Source organism: Podarcis raffonei, chromosome 12, assembly GCF_027172205.1.
Source record: "Podarcis raffonei isolate rPodRaf1 chromosome 12, rPodRaf1.pri, whole genome shotgun sequence".
Lineage (NCBI taxonomy): Eukaryota > Metazoa > Chordata > Lepidosauria > Squamata > Lacertidae > Podarcis > Podarcis raffonei.
Window position 1 is genome coordinate 60,959,963 of NC_070613.1, and position 24,102 is coordinate 60,984,064.

The window sequence follows — 24,102 nt, forward strand, 5'->3', positions numbered from 1 at the left end:
AACATGCTACTGAGGAAGAGCGGAGGACAAGTACAAGTAGATTCAGAGCTGATGAAGTGGCTGGGCCAAAGCCGAAAGGACGCTCAGTTGCGGATATGCCTGGAAGCGAAAGGAAAGTCCAATGCTGTAAAGAAAAATATTGCATAGGAACCTGGAATGTAAGAACCATGAACCTGGGTAAGTTAGATGTGGTCAAAAATGAGATGGCAAGAATAAATATTGACATCCTGGGCATCAGTGAACTAAAATGGACGGGAATGGGCGAATTCAGTTCGGATGACCATCGTATACCGTATACTACTGTGGGCAAGAAACCTGTAAAAGAACTGGAGTGGCCCTCATAGTCAACAAAAGAGTGGCGAAAGCTGTACTGGGATGCAGTCTCAAAAATGATAGAATGATCTCAATACGAATCCAAGGCAGACCTTTTAACATCACAGTAATCCAAGTTTATGCACCAACTACTAGCACTGAAGAAACTGAAATTGACTAATTCTATGAAGACTTACAACACCTTCTAGAAATGACACCAAAGAAGGATGTTCTTCTCATTATAGGGGATTGGAATGCTAAAGTAGGGAATCAAGAGATAAAAGGAACAACTGGCAAGTTGGGCCTTGGAGTTCAAAACGAAGCAGGGCAAAGGTTAATAGAATTCCGTCAAGAGAACAGGCTGGTCATCACAAACACTCTTTTCCAACAACACAAAAGACGACTCTACACATGGACATCACCAGATGGGCAGCATCGAAATTAGATTGATTATATTCTCTGCAGCCAAAGATGGAGAAGCTCTATACAGTCAGCAAAAACAAGACCTGGAGCTGACTGTGGCTCAGATTATCAGCTTCTTATAGCAAAATTCAAGCTTAAACTGAAGAAAGTAGGAAAAACCACTGGGCCGGTAAGATACAATCTAAATCAAATCCCTTATGAATACACAGTGGAAGTGAGGAACAGGTTTAAATTCAAATTTCTTCCTGTAAAAGGGAAATGCAATGAGAATTACCCCTTCTCCTTATGTTGCCCAAAATCTTTGCCCTAGTACGGAACCATTGAGAACCATTGACAACAATCAACTATTAAGAGCCTACCAAGTTCCAATTTAACATGCAAAATTCTTTTCACAGTTTTCCCACTGAGTTTGTCTTTTATCTGGTTGCATTATAGGAACAGCATTCCTGACAGAGTTTTTCACAGGAAATAAAAATTTCCCTTTCAAACAGGATACGTGAACCTCTAAGAGAATTCGGACCCACATAAGCAAAATGTTTAATAACTTGCCAATTGTGTTCAAATTAACAAAGGTTTTGTCCCTTCGTTTCTTCCACAGCCAAACTAAGTGAAGGAAATTAAATGTAAATGATTATAATATTTAAATGGATATTATTTACAGCTTCCCAAGAAGAAAATTTTAGAGTATTCTCTCCTTTCTTGACTATTATCTTCCTCCTTTAAAAAAAACAAAAATTAATTATGTCTTCAGATCCCACCCCCCACCCCCCCCCGCAGGCCTATTTTCAAAGGATGCTTTGCGGGAGACCAAATATTAAGACGATCTCCTCACCAGCTAAGCAGCCTGCCAATGCATCACAGTGGCCACAACAATTTCTTCCCATAAAAAGACTTGAGACCAGGCAGACAGATGAAAGACAATATAAGGAATATAATTAATATTTTGGAATATCTGACTGCCAGGAATGAGAAACAAGCGATACTAATGTTTGTGGATGCAGAAAAGGCCTTTGATAATATAGTATGGGATTTTATGTTGAAAAACATGGAGTATATGGATGTGGGAAAAGAGTTCTTTAATGGAATTAAGGCAATATATACAGAGCAGAGAGCCAAATTGATAGTCAATAATGTAATTACGGAAGATATAAAAATATCTAAAGGAACAAGACAGGGTTGTCCGCTCTCGCCATTGTTATTTATAACGGTTCTGGAGGTCTTTTTAAGTGCAATTAGACAAAATAGATTAATAAAAGGGGTGACAGTAGGTCAGAATGAATATAAAGTTAAAGCCTTTGCTGATGATCTGGTAATAACGATGGAAGAACCAATGGAGAGTGTAAAAGAAGTAATGGAGGAGATTGAAAAATTTGGAAATATGGCCGGGTTTAGATTGAATAAGAAAAAAACTAAAATAATTGCTAAAAATATGGATCAAAGTATGATAGAAATAATGCAACAACAAACAGAGATGGAGGTGGTGAAAAGGGTAAAATATCTAGGAATTTGGTTAACACCTAAAAATATTGACCTGTTCCAGAATAACTATATACCGGTTTGGAAGGAAATAAGGAATGATCTGGAGGTGTGGGGTAGAATGAAACTGTCCTTTTGGGGTAGAATTTCCACGATAAAGATGAGCGTGCTTCTAAAGATGTTATTTTTATTTCAGACTATCCCCATTATAAAGGGGGTAGGGATTTTTAAAGAGTGGCAGAGAGTGATCTCAAGGTATATCTGGCAGGGTAAGAAGCCAAGAATAAAATATAAGTTACTAACAGATGCGAAAGAAAGAGGAGGCTTCGCCCTACCAGATTTGAAATTATATTAATGAAGCAGCATGCCTATGTTGGTTAAAGGATTGGATAAAATTAGAAAATAAGCAGTTATTAGATTTGGAAGATTTTGATAACAGATTTGGATGACACACGTATTTATGCTGTGAGAAGAAGAAAATTCACAAAGGTTTTGGGGACCACATCTTCCGGAGTTCGTTAATAGAAATATGGGACAGATATAAAAATCTATTGGAACCAAGAGTTCCACACTGGCTATCTCCCCTAGAGGTTATGAGTGTAAAGAAAATTAATATGATAGGTAAATGGATTACTTATGGTGAAATGGTAATTAAAGAAGGAGGAAAATGGAAACTAAAACCATATGAACAAGTTAAAGAACATGTATATGATTGGTTGCATTATTTCCAGGTAAATGAGATGTTTAAAAATATATTTAAAAAAGTGGTTATGTAGAAAAAGACTCAAAGTTTCAAACAGAGATAATAAATAATGAATGTAAAACTTTGTCAAAAATGTATAAGATATTGTTGGAATGGTATACGAAAGATGAAGAGGTTAAATCGGTAATGATACAATGGGCCAAAGATTTTGGATATAACATTCAATTTGACGACTGGGAAAAATTGTGGAAAGAAAATTTTAAATTTACTGCATGCACGGCGTTGAAGGAAAATATCATGAAAATGTTTTATAGATGGTATATTACACCGGTAAAATTAGCAAAAATGTTTAAGATATGTAATAAGTGTTGGAAATGTAAAGAAAAAGAAGGAACATTTTACCATATATGGTGGGAATGTAAGAAAGTGAAAAACTCCTGGGAAGCGATATATAATGAATTGAAAAAGATGTTAAAATATACTTTTGTAAAGAAACCAGAAGCTTTTCTTTTACGGATTACAGGAAAGGAAATAACAAGAAAGGACTGTAAACTCTTCCACTATGCAGTTACAGCAGCAAGAATTTTACTGGCCCAGAAATGGAAACAAGAGGAAATACCGACGATAGAAGAATGGAAAATGAAACTGACAGACTATGCGGAATTGGACAAACTAACTGGGAAAATTAGATATGTGAAAGACCAAAAATTCATCGAAGACTGGGGAAAGTTTGTAGAATATCTGAAAAATGTATGTGATGTGCAAACAACGCTAGCGGGGTTTCAAGAAGCATTGTAAAAGTTGAGATGTATTGTTAAAAAGAAATAGAAGAGGGAGGGAAGACAAATGGCAATACAAATGAAGGGAATGCGTACTGAAGAGATAAATATGGATGATTGCCAGAGAAGCTGAAGGAAGTCCAAAAAGAGATAATTTGTCAAAATTTGGATAAAAATGTACAATTATATTGGAAAATTAATAAAAATTTATGCATAAAAAGACTTGAGAAACTGACTAATTGAATTTTGAAGGACATTTTATCTCTTTGACCACAACCCAAGAAGGAAAGAACCTAGAAAGCTATAACATTTCAGCAACATTTGGAAGGGCTCTTAACTTCCTCCCAATGACTCAAAGGCAGGCAAGAAATGCCCTTCTACCCAAGTTTGGAGATACATGTAAAAGCAGCAAGAATGGTCTCAAGATCACATTATTGCCTCAAGATATGGTGTAGCATTAATAATTTGTATGTTTTGTGTATTATGTGTTATTATGTAGGAATGCTGAAATGTGTCTGATAGATGTGTCCACAAAGGGGGGACAAAATTTCTGTGTGTAATTGTGTGTTTTTTATAAGATATTTATTAAAGTTTTAAAGATTTATATAAAATAGAAAAAACAAAAGAACAAACAGAAACAACAAAAATACATACAAAACACATACAACAAGTATAATTTCAATCCCCTATATTCATAAAACTTACTTTCCCGACCTCCTCATACCTCCCCTTTCTGTATTCCAATCTCTAATTAGTTCAATTCAGCAAATCCTTCCCCTAATTTCTATATAATGTTTGACCTTTCTTTTCTTAATTACATAATCATTACAGCTAAAAACCACTTAATTTCAAAATCAACATCGTTCTAACATTCAGTAATTTTACAATGTTTCTTAAGGTAGTCCTTAAATTTCTTCCAATCTTCTTCCGCCGTCTCTTTTCCCTGGTCTCGGATTCTGCCGGTCATTTCTGCCAGTCCCATATAATCTATTACCTTCATCTGCCATTCTTCCACTGTCGGTAGATCTTCTGTCTTCCAATACTTTGCGATGAGTATTCTTGCTGCTGTTGTAGCATACATAAAAAATGTTCTGTCCTTCTTTGACACCAATTGGCCGACCATACCCAGGAGAAAAGCCTCTGGTTTCTTCAAAAAGGTCTATTTAAATACCTTTTTCATTTCATTATAAATCACTTCCCAGAAAGCCTTAATCCTTGGGCATGTCCACCAAAGGTGAAAGAATGTACCTTCAGTCTCTTTACATTTCCAACACTTATTATTAGGCAAGTGGTAAATTTTTGCGAGCTTGACTGGGGTCATGTACCACCTATAAATCATTTTCATAATATTTTCTTTTAAGGCATTACATGCCGTAAATTTTATACCAGTGGTCCACAACCGTTCCCAGTCCTCAAACATAATGTTATGACCAATATCTTGTGCCCACTTGATCATAGCTGATTTAACTGTTTCATCCTGTGTATTCCATTCCAACAGCAAGTTATACATTTTTGACGAGTTCTTAGTTTTGGATTCTAACAATTCTGTCTCCAATTTTGATTTTTCCACCTGGAAACCAATTTTCCTGTCTAACTTAAAAACCTCCATTATTTGATAATAATGAAGCCAGTCTCGCACTTTATCTTTCAATTTCTCATAACTCTGCAATTTCAGTATATCCCCTTCTTGTTCCAAAATTTCCCAATATTTCGGCCATTTAGACTCCATATTAAGTTTTTTCACAGCCTTTGCCTCCATTGGGGACAACCACCTAGGAGTTTTGTTTTCCAGCAAATCTTTATACCTGATCCAGACATTATACAATGCTTTCCTGACAATATGGTTTTTAAAAGCTTTATGAGCTTTAACCTTGTCGTACCACAAGTATGCATGCCACCCAAAAGTATTATTAAACCCTTCTAGGTCCAAAATATCTGTATTCTCCAGAAGTAGCCAGTCTTTCAACCAGCAGAAAGCTGCTGATTCATAATAAAGTTTAAAATCTGGCAGGGCAAATCCCCCCCTTTCTTTTACATCAGTTAATATATTGAATTTTATCCTGGGCTTCTTGCCCTGCCAGACAAATTTAGAAATATCTTTCTGCCACTTCTTGAAACAGTCCATCTTATCAACAATTTGTAATGTTTGGAACAAAAATAACATTCTAGGCAATACATTCATCTTTATAACTGCAATTCGACCCAACAAGGAAAGCTTCAATTTTGACCAAATTTCTAAATCTTTTTTTACTTCTGTCCAGCATTTTTCATAATTATCTTTAAATAAATTCACATTTTTAGCTGTCATATTAATCCCCAAGTATTTCACTTTCTTAACCACAGTTAAACCTGTCTCATTCTGAAACCTCTCCTTTTCCATAGGTGTTAAATTTTTCTCCAATACCTTAGTTTTAGATTTGTTCAGTTTAAATCCTCCTACTTGGCCAAACTCTTGAATTAGTTCTAAAACCCTTTTGGTACTAGATTCTGGCTCTTGTAACATAAGTACCAAATCATCTGCAAATGCTCTCAATTTGTATTGTTTAGCTCCGACCTGTACCCCTTTAACCAGCTGATCCCTTCTGATCATATTTAACAAAACCTCCAGGACCGATATAAAAAGTAATGGGGAGATTGGGCACCCCTGACGTGCCCCTTTTTCTATCTTAAACTCTTCCGTAACCACGTTATTTACAATTAACTTTGCTTTCTGCTCTGAATATATTGCACCTATACCGTTTTCAAATCCTTGGCCTACCCCCATCCCCTGGAGATTCTTCTTCATAAAACTCCAAGAAATATTGTCAAAGGCTTTCTCCGCGTCCACAAATATCAAAACTGCTTTAGTATTTATATTCACTTCTAACTTTTCCAAAATGTCTATTATATTCCTTACATTGTCTGACATATGTCTTCTCGGGAGAAAGCCCGCTTGGTCCCTATGAATCTCCTCCATCAAAACTTTTTTCAATCTCTTAGCCAAAATGTCAGCAAAGATTTTGTAATCCACATTTAGTAACGAAATAGGGCGGTAGTTCTTAAGTTGAGTCTTTTCAGTCTCAGTCTTCAGTATAAGTGTAATATAAGCTTCTTTCCACGTTTCTGGTGCCCTTTTCCCCTCCAAAATTTCATTGCAGACTTCCTTCATAGGTTGTAATAGCCACTCCTTCAACATTTTATAATATCTGGAAGTGAGCCCGTCCGGTCCCGGGGACTTGCCCAATTGCATGTTTTGAATGGCACCTTCTATTTCCTGCTCAGTTATTTTCTGATTCAAAACTATTTTACTTTCATGAGAAATTTTTTGTAATCCATAAGTCTTAAGAAATTTGTCTATGTCCATTTCTTTCTGCGGCCCTTGTGTGTATAATTGTTTAAAATATCTCTGGAAGCAATTTCTGATCTCATTTGGCTTATATATGTTCTTTCCTTCCACTTCTAAATTTGTAACCGTATTTAATTTTTGTCTTTTCCTCATTTGCCAAGCCAATAGTTTACCACATTTGTCTGCTGATTCAAATGTCTTTTGTCTCATTTGTTTAATTTTCCATTCTATTTCTTGATTCATCAGTTCCATATATTGTGTTTGGTATAATTTGATTTCTCTCAAAATCTCTTTAGACTTTGGTTTTGATCTTAGTTTCCTTTCCCCTTCTTTTATCTTCTCCAAAATCTTATCTTTTTTCTCATTTTGGCTTCTCTTTTTTATTGCATTTTGTTGTATCAGAAATCCTCGCATAACGGCTTTACTTGCGTCCCAGATTACTCTTTTTTCAACATTGGTATTCATGTTTATTTCAAAATAGTCTCTCAATGTTTTTTGGGCCTTTTTATACACTTCTTCATCTCTAAATAAGGTGTCATTCATCCTCCATCTGAAGGAGCCAGTTGTTATTTGCTTCATCTCCATTCTTACTGGGTTGTGGTCGGAGCAAGTTTTTGGGCAGATTTCCACTTTCTTTATCTTTGATGCCATTCCTCTAGTAACCCAAATTTGGTCGATTCTGGTCCATGTCATTTTGGCTTCAGAAAAGAAAGTTCCCTCTCTTTCAAGAGGATTCTTTGTTCTCCAAATGTCAATCAAGTCCATATTGTCAGTCATTTCAAAAAAAGTTTTTGATAGTCTTCCATCCTTAGTAAGTACCTGTCTTTGTGCTTTGTCCATATTTGTAGATACAACTCCATTCATGTCTCCCATCAAAATTAAATTATAGTCCAGATAGTCCAACAAAGTCTCATGCAACTTCTTAAAGAATTCAGATTTCCCCTAATTCGGTGCATAAATTCCTACAATCAAAAATTTCTCTCCTTGGACTTGAATTTCAATTGCCAAGAATCTTCCTTGTTCGTCTTTAAAAATTAATTTCGGTAGCAATTTTTCCTTTGCATATATCACAACTCCTCTTTTTTTGACTTTGTCAGATGAAATAAATTCTTGTCCCAATCTTTTATTCACCAATATTTTCCTGTGTAACCTCATCACATGTGTTTCTTGTAAACAAATCAAGTCCAATTGTTCTTTCTTCAATATATGAAAAACAGCTTTCCTCTTTCGAGGCATATTCAAACCATTACAATTCCAGCTTAGAACTTGCAGAGCCATGATGAAACTATTTACCTCCTACTGCTCCAAGTAGTTGTTCTTCCTCTGTCGGTGGTTTCAACCCAAATGACAAGTTTGATATGTCCAGTGTTCCTCCCAATGGCGTCTGTTCCTCCCCAGATTCCACCTCCTTCTGCAGATCCTCTTCGTGGTCTCTCAAGAATTTGTCTTTATCACTCAGTGTCCTTATTCTTATCTTCCTTCCTCTGTATTTAAAAGATAGGCCTTGTGGAAATTCCCACCTGAAGAATATCTTATTTTTTTTCAGTAGAACAACCAGATCTCTGTAGTAGGTTCTTACGTCCAAAATATGTTTCGGGATATCTTTAAAGATCTCCACATAAGAATTTTCAATCTCCAAGGCTTTTTGGTAGTGCAAATTCAAAATTTTATCCCTTTCTTCTTTTGATCTTAATGTTATCAAGCAGTCTCTTGCCTTGTTCTTCCTTTGTCTTGTACCGAGCCTAAATGCGCTCACTATCTTGAATTCGTCCTTCTCCAGGCCCTGTTGCCAAAAGTCCAAAAATTCTTTTGTCAGAAAGTCCGCCAGATTATCTCTCTCACTTTCTGGAACTGATCTGATCCTTAAGTTTCTCTCTTTTCTTTGCAATTCGATCATAGACAAAGTCAGATCATGATCCTCCAATTTCTTAATGACCGGTGGTATCCTCTCCTGGGTGGCAACAGCAATTTCCTTTGCTTCCTCAGCAATCTTTCGAGTTGTCGCTGAGTCCTCCAAAAGTCTTACAATAGTCTCTGTATTAGAATTTACCTTCCTTCCCAATTCATCAATACTTTTCGTATTCAAATCAATTTTTGCTGAGACCTCAGCCACTTGTTTATTAGTTTCCACAATTTGTTTATTAGTTTCCGCAACTTGTTTACTTGTCTCTGTTCCCTGCTTCGTTAAATATTCCAAAGATGCATTGATTTTACCAAGTGCCTGTGCCAGGGCATCTTCTGTTGACATAGTTCTTACTTTTGTTTGAGAGGCAGCAGCTGCACCCGTGCCTCCGGATGTTGAAGCTCTTCGCTGGTGGGAAATATCAGTCTTGTATTGTTTACCAGATCTTAAGCCTTTTTCTTCAAATTTCCCCTTATCTTTATCCATAACACTTTCATTCAGAGCCAAGGTCACGTCCTCCACTTGTACTTTTATTTTCAAAAGGAAATTTCCACTGGCTCTCACTTCTGGTGGCTTAGTTGTTATTGTTGCAACAAAGTCTCCACTAGGGGGAAAGATTCCAACTTCACTTTGAAATTTTGTAACCAATGTCTCTTTAAAAAACCCCTTTTCTCCTATTAGCCACAGTTTCCAATTTGTCTTCAATACTATTTTATATAGAAGTCCATCCAAAGACACTGTATCTTTACACAGAGTTAATACTACAAACAATCCCAATGTGCTGACAGTCCACCATTCAGTTTCCCTGTCAAGGCAGTCCGACTCCAGAGATCAAGGCAGCGGATATTCTTTTTAAGTTCTTTCCTTTCATGCAGGCATAAAAAAAGTTCAATTTCCACCCCCCTCCGCTCCTGCCAAACGGTGGGGAGAAATGCTCATCCAAACGATAGATTACTAATTTCAGAAAAATGTTCACTCTTAAGTTACAGCTTACAGTCACTTTGCTTTAGATTATCTACACAATAGAAAGGCAGACTTCCTTTTTGTACCTTTCCTGTGCTAGTGCCAAAATTCTTGATATTAATTTCAGTTTAAGTCCGTTAATCCTACTCACGAGTAGTTACTTTTAAGTCCAAATTCTTGGGAAGAAATCAGCGCTCTCCGATCATGGCGATGCGGCTTCACTCAGCAGGCTGGGTAGACGACCCTCAGCACCGCGCCGCTCACCCGCTGCCGCTCCGAAGCCTTTAAAAAGGCTCCTTTGCGGTTTTGGGGGGGCGCAAAAGGTGCCCGCCGGGTCTCCTCGTTCACAGGCTTCCACGCCTGTGATTTTAAGGGTCCCCGCTTCGCCGTAGCAGTCAGGACCCGAACCCGCTAAGCAGACTTCCCCGGAGCTCGGGGGAAATCCGCCATTAATCGCTGGCGCTGACCGGAAGTCCCCTGTGTGTAATTGTTTCTGTATAATATAGGGTGCATAACTATGAAGGACAGAAGGGTTTGGCTTACACCCCAAGTTTTTTCATGGAGGATTCTCATATATTACATGCTTTCCGATAGAGCAGGCTATATTTAGATTAAGTCAATTGATGATCATATTTGCTTGTCCCACCTGGCACTCTGCAGTGTGTCCACCTTCTCTACGCATTTATTTATTTATTTATTTATTTTTATTTTGTCACCAAAAATAATTTTTTATTATTATTCAAAGGACACAAATAGTGATTTGTTTTTTCTACACACGAAGTTCCCAGAAAGAAATTACTTTTTTACTATTTCTTTCTTTCTTTGCAGTCACTTTCTTTCTGTTCCAGAAAACTATTTTGAATCTCTTCTATGACTTCTCTGTATCTCTTGCAGATTCAGTACTGTCTTTAAGTAGCAATTGTTCTGTATTTATTTATTAATCTTGGTTTTCCCGTATAGCTGTGAAATTAATCTAACCACAACCAAGTATTATTCTTGGAACCATATTTTATCAGGTAGTTTTGAGGCAACACTATTACTATTTGGGATGTTTTGATTAGAATGCCAAATGGAAATGGGTGTAGATCATGTCCCAAATTTTATTTATTTATTTGAGGACACAACCACCATACGTGGAATAAGGTTCCTTCACTTTGTTTACGTCTCCAACATATTATTCCCCATAATTGCTCTCATTTTTTCATCTCGATTGGACTACCAAATTGTGTGGTTACTCTTCTCTACCGAATTTTGATTTTACCAAGAAGAAGCTTCAGGATCCATGAAAGCCCAGATAACAAGAAAAGTGTATATGCCTTGATTTAGCAGGAATGATCCCTTATAGAGTTAAATTGACTTATTTGGACAAGTGCCTTATTAAGACTGGTTTTGTTTTAACAGACTGGTTTAGAAAGTTGAGAACCATGGGCCTATATAAATTCAAATTGGACTCTGTTTGAATTGGGCAAGTGTATCCAGGCTGCAATTAGCTTTTTGTTTTTGTTTTTTTAAATGATATTTATTAAGAGTTTCAAGAGTACAAAAAAGAGAAGAAGAAAAAGAAGAAAAAATACATAAAAACCAATACAACAACACCACAACAAAAAAAAGAAAAAATACAAATCCCATATTACATATATTTATCTTTCATTTGCTTATTTCCTTGACCTCCTCACATCTCCCTTTTTGTGTTCCAGCTTAATTAGTTATTTCAGCAAATTCTTTCCATCTTTCTCAATTTTTATTGAATAATTTATCTTAACAGTCTAACCTATTAATTAACTCAGCAAATCCTTTCCATCTTTCACCATATTCTGTTATTCAATTTGCCTTAATTTGTTTAACCTTATCTTACCGTAAAATACCTTAAAACTTAAAACTTAATACTTATTTATACATAACTCCTTATATCATTTATACTAAAGCCAGATAGTTTCATTCCAACATTTTCCGTAATATTCATTAATTTTACACTAATTCCCAAAATAAAAAATTTTCTTTATAGACTTTCTTCCAATTTTCATCCAACGTCCCTTCTTCCTGGTCTCGGGTTATGTCAGTCCTTACTGTCCATTCCATCTAGTCCATCAACCTGGTAATCTTATGTCCGAGGCCCTTAAATCTCTTCCATGCCCCTTCTGCAGATCTTCTTCTTGTTGTTTATACTTGCACTTTTCCTTGTCTTTTGTTGATCTCTTTCTTAATTTCTTTCCTTTCTCCTTGAGGAGTAGGTCTCTGGGGGATTCCAGCCGATAGTTATCTCCATCTCCCCTCATCAGACCAGTCCATTCCCCACAGTCCCACTCCCCGCAGTCATCAATGTAATCCAAAAAATAATTAACAGCATATTTCAAAGTCCCTCCAAAGTTAAGAGCCTCCTCAGCTCCAGGCTCCCCCTGGCCCACTCCAAATTCAATCTTCAAAAACAGCGGCTTATGCTCCTGCAGGGCCTCGGATCTCTCCATTTGTATTACTTGAGGTGCAACCGCCACCTCCTCCATTATCATCTGCCCTTGCACTTGCCCAGTCGAACCAGTTTCCTGAGTTGGTCCCTGTATGATTTCTGTGTCAGTATTCCCTGTTTCTCCACATTTACTGACTACAACAGTCATCAAATCCAACTTCTCATTCATCAAATCCATCTTCTCATGCAACTGCTCCAGCAAAGCATTTGTCTTACAAAAAGCAAGCACCAAGACTTCCTCCCAACACATTTTTATTCAAGGTCAGAAGACTGGTCCCACGATCTTAATCTCGCAGCTGTAAAGTCCCCTAGTAGACTGCAGCAACAATTTAACAAGCTCCCTCTAGAGGAGACAATTTCTATTTGTGTCCATCTTTTTAAAGCATATCCAACAAAGGAAAGTTACTTTCATTTTTCAAATATTTTGTTTCTTTCGGATGCAAAAGGCAACATTGGAATCAGTTTCTCTTTTTTAGCTATCTGTCAAAATGTTCCATTCACAGTCAATGAACGTCTCCGACAATTTCTGTCTCTGACACCCCGTTCCCAGGTTTGAGACGGTGGAAACTTATTTTTCTTTTACTCCCTCTCCTGCAGGCTTGAACAGTCAAAATTTCCCCCCCTTTTCTCCTGCTTCCAAGGGGGTTTTAGTGGTTATAAATGAAGATTTCAACCTTTACAAACGACTTTCCAGGCTATTAGCTTACAAGGTTTTTGCTTCAGTCTATTTACAAAAAGCGGAAGGCGGACTTCCTGTTTTAAACCTTCCCGCTTCGGTGCCAAATTAGAGTGTTTCTTGATCCAATTTTCCGTTTCTACTCACGGGTACTTGTTTAGAGTCCAATTGTCCACAGGAAAAAGTCAGCGCTCTCCGGCAATGGCTATGCGGCTTCCCTCCGTGAAAGTAGCAATCAGTTCGCAGCACCGCGCCGCTCACCCCACTTCACTCCGGAGCCCCAAAATGGGGTTCCCCGCGAGTAGGGGAGGCGCTCCTGGTGCCCTGCCGAACCCCACATTCCCAAGCTTCCTCCACCTGGGATTTCTAGTGGGTCCCCACCTTCGCCGCGGCGGGAAGACCCAGTTTCCACGGAGCCAGTTCCTCCAGTCGGAGGAACTCCGCCATTCGCCGATGGCACTAACCCGGAAGTCCCCAGGCTGCAATTAGCTTTTTGGTCCTTTAAGAGCAAGTGAGCAACTTCCCATGAGTGCAAGACCAGAGCCTATAATAAAATCCCATAGAAAGGCCAAGGCAAAGACATCTCTCTCATGACGTGTCCAAACCTGTGCCAGCTATGGTGAGTGCCAGGCGACATGGTTAATATGAAAGCCCTAAGTGGATTGCCACTCCTGTACCACTATGCCAGTGTGAGACCAAAGTAGAGCTAGCTTGACACCTGAGAACACACAAAAAACTACGCAGGACAAAGCAAACTGACAAAGGTCGTTAGTGGACCTTCCTGCTAAATGTAAAGCATAGACCACTATTGAGAAAATGTTTCCCCCACAGAGCTAGAATACAAGTAATTTAGTAACAAAATACAACAGGTGTTCTTTTTATGTGGTATCCTATATCCAGCTATGTGCACTGCTATACTTGCAAATGACCTTAAGAGGCATGGCTTGGAAGTCCCTTTCAGGTTTACATAAACCCACACATCTGGAACGGTGGATACCAAGTTATTATTTAGTGCATATCTATATAACATACGGGACCAAAGGGGGGTGGGAAATATGTCTATGTCTGAACTGTAGTTAAATGTGGAGAAAATATTTGCGGTTCCTACGGCACCTAAGCAAATTTATCTCCGAAGGGGGGAAATGTTACGGAAATTACGGGGGGAGGCACATCTTTAAAGTTACATATTACAAATATTATGCCTGAATATATCCTTCCAACTTGACAGCTCAGGGAAGTCACCTAGCTTTAAAAGTAATATAAAATCATCTCCTTTGCCAGTTTCCTCCATTCCAAAGCTATTTTCCCCTTGAAAAGGGACTCCAGGAAGTTCTCAGAGGTGACAATTGCTGGGCTCATTGTTAGCCAAAGGAAGCCAAATCTCAGCACCTGGCTCGCCTCAGGCTCCAGACATGCAAAGGAACTTCTATTGTACTTTTGGGTGGTGGGTACTTAAGACATATTTGTCTATGCTAATCTTATACCTGAGTCTTGCCCTGCCATGTCTGCTTATGCTAATCTTGTACCAAGGACTTGTCTGACATGTTTGCCAAGGTTAACCCCTCCCCTTTGAACTGTATTCTGGGATGTGGTGGGAAAGTTTTAAAAGTCTTTGTCACCCCATCCTTGGGGTTCAAAATTTGCTCTTTGAACCTATTGCGCAATAAACTTTGGTCTACAGCTATTTGCTCCGGTTGGCTGGACTCCTTCCTTTATTCCGCAGGGACCCGCGGGCTCTGCCTGATGAGCTGGGTGACTGAGCAGCCTCACACCTAGATTTTTCCCTAACAGTTTGAATGGATCATCTTGTGAAATCAGAGCTGATCCCCACCCACCCCTCAAAAACAATGGAAAAAGAAAAGAGACCAAGAGGAGTTGAGATACACCCTAAGAAGAAGGACATTGGCCAGAAAATGCAGTCATAAAGATGAAAGGAATTTGGTGGCTGTGGACAAGCAGCTGCACAGAGGCTTTAAGGATGGTGGTGAATCAAAAGGAAAGAGCTACCAGACTACCTGCGGCTACGCTTGAAACAGGCTGAGGAGGAAATGGCAAAGCTTCAAGACTGATCAGCGGGAAGGAGTAGACTGCTGTAGACTGTTGTCTGTCTGGAGAAGCCAAGCAGTATGGGAGCATTGTGGGATGGAGCTAAACTGAGAAACCGCGAGAAACTCTGGGATTATAGCTCCATCCAAGAGCAGCAGAAGAACCTCAAGGACGTGGCAGCAAACAAAACCAAGGGTACAAACAGTTGGACATATTAGACTGGCACATGCAGACTGAAAAGAAAAAAGTCAGAGCTCCTCACTTGAAATTCTTTGAAAAGTTAAATAACATAATAACAGGAACAGAAATCTTTAAGAATGCAGCTGCTATCTAAGTGATTATTATATCAATTGGAATGTAATTAGAAGCTAATAGGAATATGAATCGCAGTAATATAAGAATACGATTAATGCACTATGGAGCACGGCAAACCACTTTAATTAAATTGAGGTTGTTTGGAGGTTCTAGCAGGGGAGCACAGCTATTGTATACCCTTGACCGAAGAACGGTACACTCCTTCTATCTAGGATGGTCGTCCTCTTCCACCGAGCGCGCAACTTCGGAAGGGACACACATGGAGCGGTGAGGGAGGAAGGGGACACCTGCCTAGCCAGCCAGATTAGCCAAATCAACCCTGGCGATCAATGGGGTGACAGATGTCGCAACCAGATTGCCTGTCTGAATTGTGCATTGCTTTGTAACGATTTGTTGGGTCTCTGGACCATAATAAAGACTGATTGATTGATTGATTAAATTGCATTACATAATTTGGAATTAATTGGAATTAATTTGGAATCAATTGGTATTTGTATAATTTGTATAATTGGATTAATATAGGGAAACTAATAAAATAACATATGAAAGAAAAAGGAAGAGCCACCCAGATGATAAAGGAGTCTGAAAGCCTTCCACACAAAGAGAGGGGAAGGAAGGAAGGATCATGGGGAACTGGAATTAATGGACCTAACTTAGTCAGATTAATTAATTTCAACTGGCTGTGAGTGTCTGGAGGTGGTTGGAGGATGGATGGTGGTTAACAAATTGAGGCTGAATCCTGACAAGTTTGAGGGGATAGGGGGTGGATGGGGGCTAAGACCCTACCTGCCCGCAGACAGAGTGGTCCATACTCCCACTTGGACTTTTGCAAGGCGCTCTATGTGGGGCTACATCTGAAGGTGACTTGGAAACTAAAACCAATCCAAAATTTGGCAGCTAAAGGGTCTTCACTGGCTCACATTTCAGAGCACAATTCAAAGTACTGGTACTGAACTTTAAAGCCCTCAACAGTGTTGCCCTGTATACCCGAAGGAGCGTCTCCACCCCCCTCGTTCAGCCCAGACATGGAAGTCCAGCTCCGAGGGTGTTTTGGTGGTTCCCTCACTGTGGGAAGTGATGTTACAGGGAACCTGGCAGAGGGCCTTCTCGGTAGTGGTGCCTGCCAGATGTCAAAGAGATAAATAATTATACAACTTTTAGAAGACATCTGAAGGCAGCCTTGTATTGGGAAGTTTTTTATGTTTGATGTTTGATTGTGTTTTTATATGCATTGGAAGCCACCCAGAGTGGGTGGGGTATAAATATTATTAAAATATTAAAATAGTATTAGTAAAGCTAATGTGTCCCACCAGCACAACCGGCTTCCCCCTCTGTGCTCCCGAATTGGCTTGAAGAGATCAGGAGAAACCCCAGGACAATGCATGAGGTTAGGAGAAGGGGAATCATTCCCCCTGGCAAGCTGAAATGCATGCACTGATGGAACAATTGCACTATGTTAAATTCCTCCCATAGGGTCCATTCTGGTTACATTCCAACTAGCTTAAGCCTTTAACATTTCTTAATAATAAGAAATAACCTGGTGATCTTGAGTCACACATGGCAAAGGTTTATAAGGAGTCACTATTGCAGGCAATGCTGCATTTGTTCTTCAAGGCTTGCTTCCCATTACTGCACCATTTGGCACCATTCAGTCGGAATAATCCATAGTATGGATGGTCGCCTTCACTTGTAAAGTAGTTGGTAGTCAAGTTACTTGCAAATGTAGCCAAACAGACAACTGCTTATAGAAGCATGGTATAAAAATCAGAAATGTGGAATATATTTTGAATAATAAAGCCAGCTCCAAAACATTGATATAGGATGGGATTTTAAAAATAACTCCAATTTCAGCTCCAGATTCAGTTTAAAAGCTTTAAAATAATTGATATTAACAATTCAGCCTTAACATATGTGATTCATTCAATCTTTCTTGTTGTAACATTATAAAATAACAAGTAGTATATATCATTTTATTCTATTTGGTTTATATTCTGTCTTTCAAAGGGCACACAGGGTGACTATAAACATTTCTAACAACTTCTAAAACTTTTCAAAGGTCGTGATGCCTCCTTTGAATCTTGTTAGTTGACATTTCACAATTCACAGTTTTGAGAGCCAGCGATTCAAAATCCTGCATTTCCTGTTGTAACCTTGTAAAATAATAGGGAGTACACACCACAACATTTCTAACGGCTTTTAAGACTTTGCTACAATATTACAAATTTCTTTCTCATGGTTCCTGCAAGTTCTATAGATTATTAGTTTCCAATTTCACCACACTATTTGAAAAAGGATCGTAAGCGTTAATAAGGATAATTACTTTTCTTTTTTTTCTTCTTTTTTTAATAGATATTTATTAAAATTTTCACAAATAAAGCAAAGAATAATCATAACCGGAAAAAATGCATACAAAAACAGAAAAACCACAGAAAATACATCAAAAAGAAGAAAAAACACTCAAACACATAACAACAGGAAAAAAGGAAGAGAAAAAAATTAAAAAATTAAAAACCAACTCAATTTTCTCATTTTTTCAAAATTCTCATTCGCTTATTTCTTTGACCTCCTCACGCCTCCCTTTTTTGTATTCCCAGTCATAACATTAGTTCAGCATATCCTTACCCCTTTTTCATTATAATATTTAGGTTGATTTTCATCGAATTTACAACTTTATACCTTAACCAATTGTCCTGCCATTTTTTCGTACTCTTACTGATCTTATTACTAAGTCCACTTAGGTCCATTCCAGCATCATTTTAACATTCGTTAATTTTACAGTGTTTCTGTAAATAGTCTTTAAATTTCTTCCAATCTTCTTCCACCAACTCTTCTCCCTGGTCTCGGATTCTGAATCCGAGACCAGGATAATTACTTTTAAACAAAAAAATATATGCATGATAATGCATGACACACACTTTCTTCAGAAAAGCGAAACAGGAGGAAATTGAAATCACATACTGCAAAATGCATCTAAGTTAATCATACCAGTAGGGTGGAAGTTGTATACCCCATGAACTCACATTGATGTAAACCAGTCCATGTAGAGGAGTCCATTCCATAACTTCTCAGTAGATAAAACAGTTCACAGGCATCAAACACTTTGGTCTCATGGCCTACAATGAGCAGGTAGAATATGGAGTGGCCTTCATTGCTGCTGGTCTTTGCAGAACAGTGTGTCCAGAGCCCAGGTTTTATAGTCCCTGGCTGTAGGCTGTCCATTCCATCTGCAAGTGTTCTTCTTGTTCCATCTCATTGGAACATCAAAATCTGCCTTATATGGAGTCAGGTGCATGGGCCCATCCAGCTCAGTACTGCTTACAGTGACTGGCAGTGGCTCTCCAGGGTTGCAGACAGGGGTCTCTCCCAGTCCTCCCTGGAGATGCTGGGGATTGAATCTGGGCATGCAAGGCAGATGCCCCTGATGCTGAGCTATATGGCCCGCTCTTATAGGGTAGCAACAGCCATTACATGGAGCCAATTCCACTTCTAAAAACTGTCAAAGGAAGCACTGGGTTTACAGCTGCCATCAGACCCGTGCCTACACCCACCTTCAAAATACTCATGCAACTGGTCCTACAGGTCTGGGAAACCTAGCTGAGCCTCGTTCCAAAATAGCTGTACATGGGCATTCAATGCATATGTACTATTGTGTGTGACAGTGAGTGGCAAGCAGACATGATATATTTTCTGAGGGACACCACAAGGCAAGCCTGGTGTTCATTTCAGCAATGGTAGTATGATGCCTTTCTTGATGCCTTTTGGCATCAAGTAAGAATCTCTTTCTCAACTGGAAGCATTTAATCTTCAACCCTCTGCTTGATGTCACTCACAGGAGCCACCTCCTAGGGGCTGAGGGTTATTTGCCCCCCCCATAAAAAAACTGAGTGGGCCAGCCACCCCCCAAGCTAATAGACATTGCCATTCAAATGGTGTGCGTGCACCACACCATGTGATTCATTATTTTATTTAAGATGGTACCCCTGGTGTCACTCAAATATAGTAATTTTACATATTTACTTCAGTATTTTGAAAATATTTGTATCCTGCTTTCTGCTTAGCAGGCTTTGAAAGCAGTTGGCAACAACAGCAATTAAAAATGATGAACATAATTTTTAAAAATAAAAAAATCACAGCCAATATATATAAAAATTAAATAGCAGTAACCAACAAGGAGAATGTCACAACAAAATAGAGCTAGCCCTCTTCCCAAATTCCTTCGGAAATGGGATACTGTTTGCACCTTCTCTGGCTCCACCTAACTTCCTAACTGCCACTTTTTTCAGGTCCTGCACACCTGGTCTCCTCATGAGTAGCATTGCTACCATTTACGGGAAGGGAAAGGGGCAAGTTGGCAGAGAAGTTGGGGCTGTGCAGGTGCGCAGTAGACCCCATCTGGTGCTCCTGCCTGCATGCCTGCACAATTCCAACCTCCCTACTGCCTTGCTCCTCTCCCTCTGGGCTATTTTCCCTTTCCCTTTTTCTAATTGATGCTGCTGGACTACAGTCAGGGATATGTGAACATCCCAACATTCCTTTGCATACTCATCCTTTATTTTAAATTCTGATGCAATTGATTTACTTGTGCAAGTATTTCTTCCATTTCATTGTCCACAGAAATATATGCATCTTCTTTTTTTACATATAGTGTACACATAGCTGAGCCATCAAAAAATATTTACGTGCTGTTACCTTCCCTGAATACTGCCTTTCAGTTGTAGCAAAAATAATGAGTCTTGTGGTACCTTAAAGACAAAACCATCTATTTCACAATCTTGATTTCTCAGTCCAGTAGAAGCATGTCATGTTCTCTCACTTCCTTCACATAGGCATCAGGGAAGGACAGTTTAGCACTCTGTGGACATTTTTCACCTACTATCTTGGATTGTAGAAATTCCTCTGGGCATATTATACATTTGACAGGCATGCTCCTCCACTCAGTGTGATGCCACATGTGTGATTAAGCCCCCCTTTTATTGGAATGTTTTAACTGTGTATTTTACAAAGAAAATGGTCATGTGTGTGCATCTGCTGAAATAACTCTCAAGCTAATTTATTTTTAAATGTATTTGCAGCCACCAAGTGGAAGTGCGCACTGATCACAAGAACTTGGAATATTGGCAGACCGCGAGACAACTGAACCAGAGACAGATCAGGTGGTCGCAGTTCTTTGCCTGCTTCAACTTCCGCACACAATATGTACCGGGGCACCTGAACCAGAGGGCAGACGCCTTGTCCCAGAAACCGGAATACATGAAGGGAGAACAGAAGCAAGAATTGAAACACATTCTGAAGCCAGAACAGTTGCAACTAGCAGCGACGTCAATTGTCGGAGTAGAGGAGTTCAAGCGCCAAACACATGGAGATGAATTTGCGCAGCAGAAACTGGCAGCGATACGTAACAAGGAGAACAGCGCTGAAGGATTCACTGAAAGGGAAGGCCTCTTGTTTAAGGGTGAGGTGCTCTACATGCCAGAAGGGGATTTGCGGGCACGAGTCATGCGGCAGTGCCACGACAACCTGACGGTGGGTCACTTTGGGCAGTACAAGACCGTAGATCAACTAAGGAGATGGTTTTGGTGGCCCAGGATGAGAGAAGAGGCCCAGGAGTATGTCAGGGCATGTGACACTTGCCAACGAGCAAAAACACCTAGAGCAGCACCAGCGGGACTTCTGCAACCGCTTCCGACTCCACAAGGACCTTGGGAGGCGATCACGATGGACTTGCCACCTTCTTGAAAGCAGACAGTGATCTGGGTCGTGGTGGTGTACTTGTTCACGAAAATGGCGCACTTCGTGCCATGCCCAAAGCTGCCGTCGGCACAGGAAACGGCCCAGATGTTTGTAGACCACGTGTTCAAACTGCACGGGCTGCCGTCGCGAGTGATTTCAGACAGAGGAACACAATTTACCTCACAGTTTTGGAGGAAGCTGATGCAGCTTTTGGAAGTTGAAGTGTGTCTGACATCAGCGAGACATGCTCAAACCAATGGAGAGTCAGAGAGGACCAATGCTACGTTGCAGCAATACCTTCGTTGCTACGTGAACTATCAGCAAGAGGACTGGGTGGATAAATTGGGACTAGCATAATTCGCGTATAACAATGCGGTACACGCGTCTACCCAACAAACACCGTTTCTGGCCAACTATGGATAACATCCGAGGGTGTTTCCATAACCAGAGGACACCTTGTTGGTGCCGGCGGCAGAACAGTTCGTAGGGGAGATGCAGGTGTTACACGAACTACTGAGAGAAAAGCTGGACACAGTTAAAAACGCGTATAAGAGGAATGCTGATGAACGTAGACAGCAGGGAGAAATCAAGGTGGGGGGTAAGGTGTGGTTGTCAGCCAAGGACTTACCTACAAAGGGGAGGTACAAGAAGTTAGGTACAAGGCAGTTGGCGCCATTTGAAGTGGTAGAACAGGTAAACCCTGTAGCGTTCAAATTGAGATTGCCTGCCTCAATGAAGATACATCCTGCATTTCACAGGGCTCTCCTGTCACCATACATTCCTGCACATCCCTACCAGGAACCTAAAAAGACACCTCTTCCAGCCATGGTGGAGGATCAGGAGAAGTTTGAGATCCAACAGATTTTAGACTCAAGACTGTGTAGAAGACAGTTACAGTATTTTGTGCCATGGAAAGGTTATGGACCTGAAGAAAACTCCTCGGTACAAAGCCAGGATTTACACGCCCCAGACCTGCAAAGGCAGTTCCACCGTAGGTTCCCCCACAAACCCAAGCCCAGAGGGTGGGAAGAAGAGGACGACCTTAGCGAAGAAGAAGCTGAGGAGAGTGGCACATGGTGGGCACCAGAGCAGAGAGAGCCCTCCGAGACAGGCAGCGAAGCCAAGGAGGAGGAAGGGGGGCTTAGAGGAGGGGGTGGTGTCAGCTTCGTTCCGGAGCTGACAGCAGCTGGGAATCAAAGCAGGCAGTGAGAAATAAGGACACTGGAATGTGAGCTGGAATGTGAGAGGGAGGAGGGGCAGCTGAGTGGCATAGCTTCAGAGAACAGAGAGCAGGCAGCAATCTTAGCTCAGAGACAGAAGTGGAGAGGCCAGGAATAGCTAGCCCCAAAGCTCGAAGGCGCGAAAAGGTCAGTGAGAGGACGGAAAAAGAGCGGAAGCAGAAGACTTTTTTCCCCTGTTGGAAGAAGAGGAAGAGGCGGAGTTTAGACTCGGCAACTGCAAACTTGGAGTCATACACAGAGTGAAGGAGCTATGGAGTGATTTATGCGTTTGAGCAATAAACCTGAGATAATTACTGCCGGTGTCTCGCTTCTGTGGGAGAGCCAAGCCATTACAATGCTTAGCTTTGGAGCATACAAAACAACTCATCCTCCGTTCCTTCCCAAGGGCCTTCTCCAGAGTAACCCTAGGAGCCAATCCTCGGTGACTGACTCACTTCCTTTCACTCTGATTGACTCCAACCAGCACAAAGGGTGAGAAGACTTATTTCTGTGGCTAGAAAGCTTTCCTCTCATGCTGAAGACAAGGACCTTGCTAGATCCCTGCTGCTGAAATAGAAATGAGTCTTTGACCCCCTGCAACCCCAGACCACCACAGCCCTGCTCTTTGGTGTCCAGTCATGACTGAGAACTGCATAAATGAAGCAAGACCCCCTTAAACAGGCACCAGCATACACAACCCTGATTGGATGAACTATTGAATGTAAAACAGCTGGTTATCTTTCTGTACCTGTTTCATCCCTTCTTAGGCATGGAGGCAAAATTATCCCACCTAGGATGCTGCAGCTGCCAATTGTGAGGAAAAAATACAAGTAGCTGGATGGAATCTATTTTGATTAATAATGGCCTCGATCTTATTCACAAAGCACTGGAAACTATAGATGCTTCCATCTTCAGAAGAATAGCGAAGATGTGAGGTCAAGCTGTGCTAGACATCCTTAGCATAAAAGCCCAAGTTTACAAAGACAAGAGAAGTCATCAAGCACTTTTATCATTGATTGGCTTTTATTTCTTTTTGGAAGAGACTTAAAACACAATGAAATAATTCCCAGTTAGTTTTTTAATTAAAATGTATGTGGACTTCCTTTTTCTTCCCGTACAATACTAAGTTTTTGAACCAGGACTGATATTCCAAAAAATAAGAACATGAGAGATGCAGAATGCTGAGGGCTTCTCTGCTGCAGTTTACTTGATAATGTGTCCTAAAGGCACAGAAAAAGAGGGGAGGGGTTGCACATCTGCATTCTTTATGAGCAGGATGTGGCCAATGTACACACGGGAACATTACAAACAAGAAAATAATATTGATGACGCAGTAAAAACTGGGCTGTGAACTTTTCAGTCCTGCAGCACAAAACTGGAGGTAGAACAATAAATTGGGACATGCTCCCCATGTGCAGGCATGCTGCCTCTGATACTGTAGTTGTCATGACTAGTAGCCATTGACAGTCCTCTTATCTTCTGTGGGCCAGCCCCGATGTAAAACCATAAATCAGGGCAGGTCCAGGCTTGTCCTAGCAGAACAAAGCACATTGGGAGCGATTTGTGAGTGCCTGGTGATGTGAAAGGTGAATTTAGCAAAATAATAACCTCAAATTATTATTATCTCCCCAAAGCTTGAACCTACTGACTGGATAGTATGCCAAAACTCACTGAGGGAAATTTATATTTTGCACTCAGAACTAAAACTCTGCAAAGGTAATAGGAAAGAAGGCAGGTGCAAGAGATTTAATAGCAAAGAAATGAGTA

The 24,102-nt window shown here is 40.0% G+C and overlaps 1 protein-coding gene across 3 annotated transcripts in view; it reads right to left on the reverse strand.

Moving 5' to 3' along the window:
* The window catches only part of LOC128398542 (lysozyme C-like), a 57,129-nt gene that overhangs the window by 8,621 nt on the left and 24,406 nt on the right, over positions 1-24,102 (reverse strand). The window contains exon 4 of one of the 3 annotated variants that reach the window (XM_053359771.1): positions 23,337-23,553. The exons of 1 other annotated variant lie outside the window; for it this stretch is intronic. In XM_053359771.1, the coding sequence (XP_053215746.1) occupies positions 23,418-23,553 (136 nt within the window). In that variant the 3' untranslated portion in view covers positions 23,337-23,417. Of the gene's footprint in view, positions 1-23,336; positions 23,556-24,102 lie in introns of those variants that run through there. One more of the 3 variants, XM_053359770.1, reaches the window with a different exon arrangement.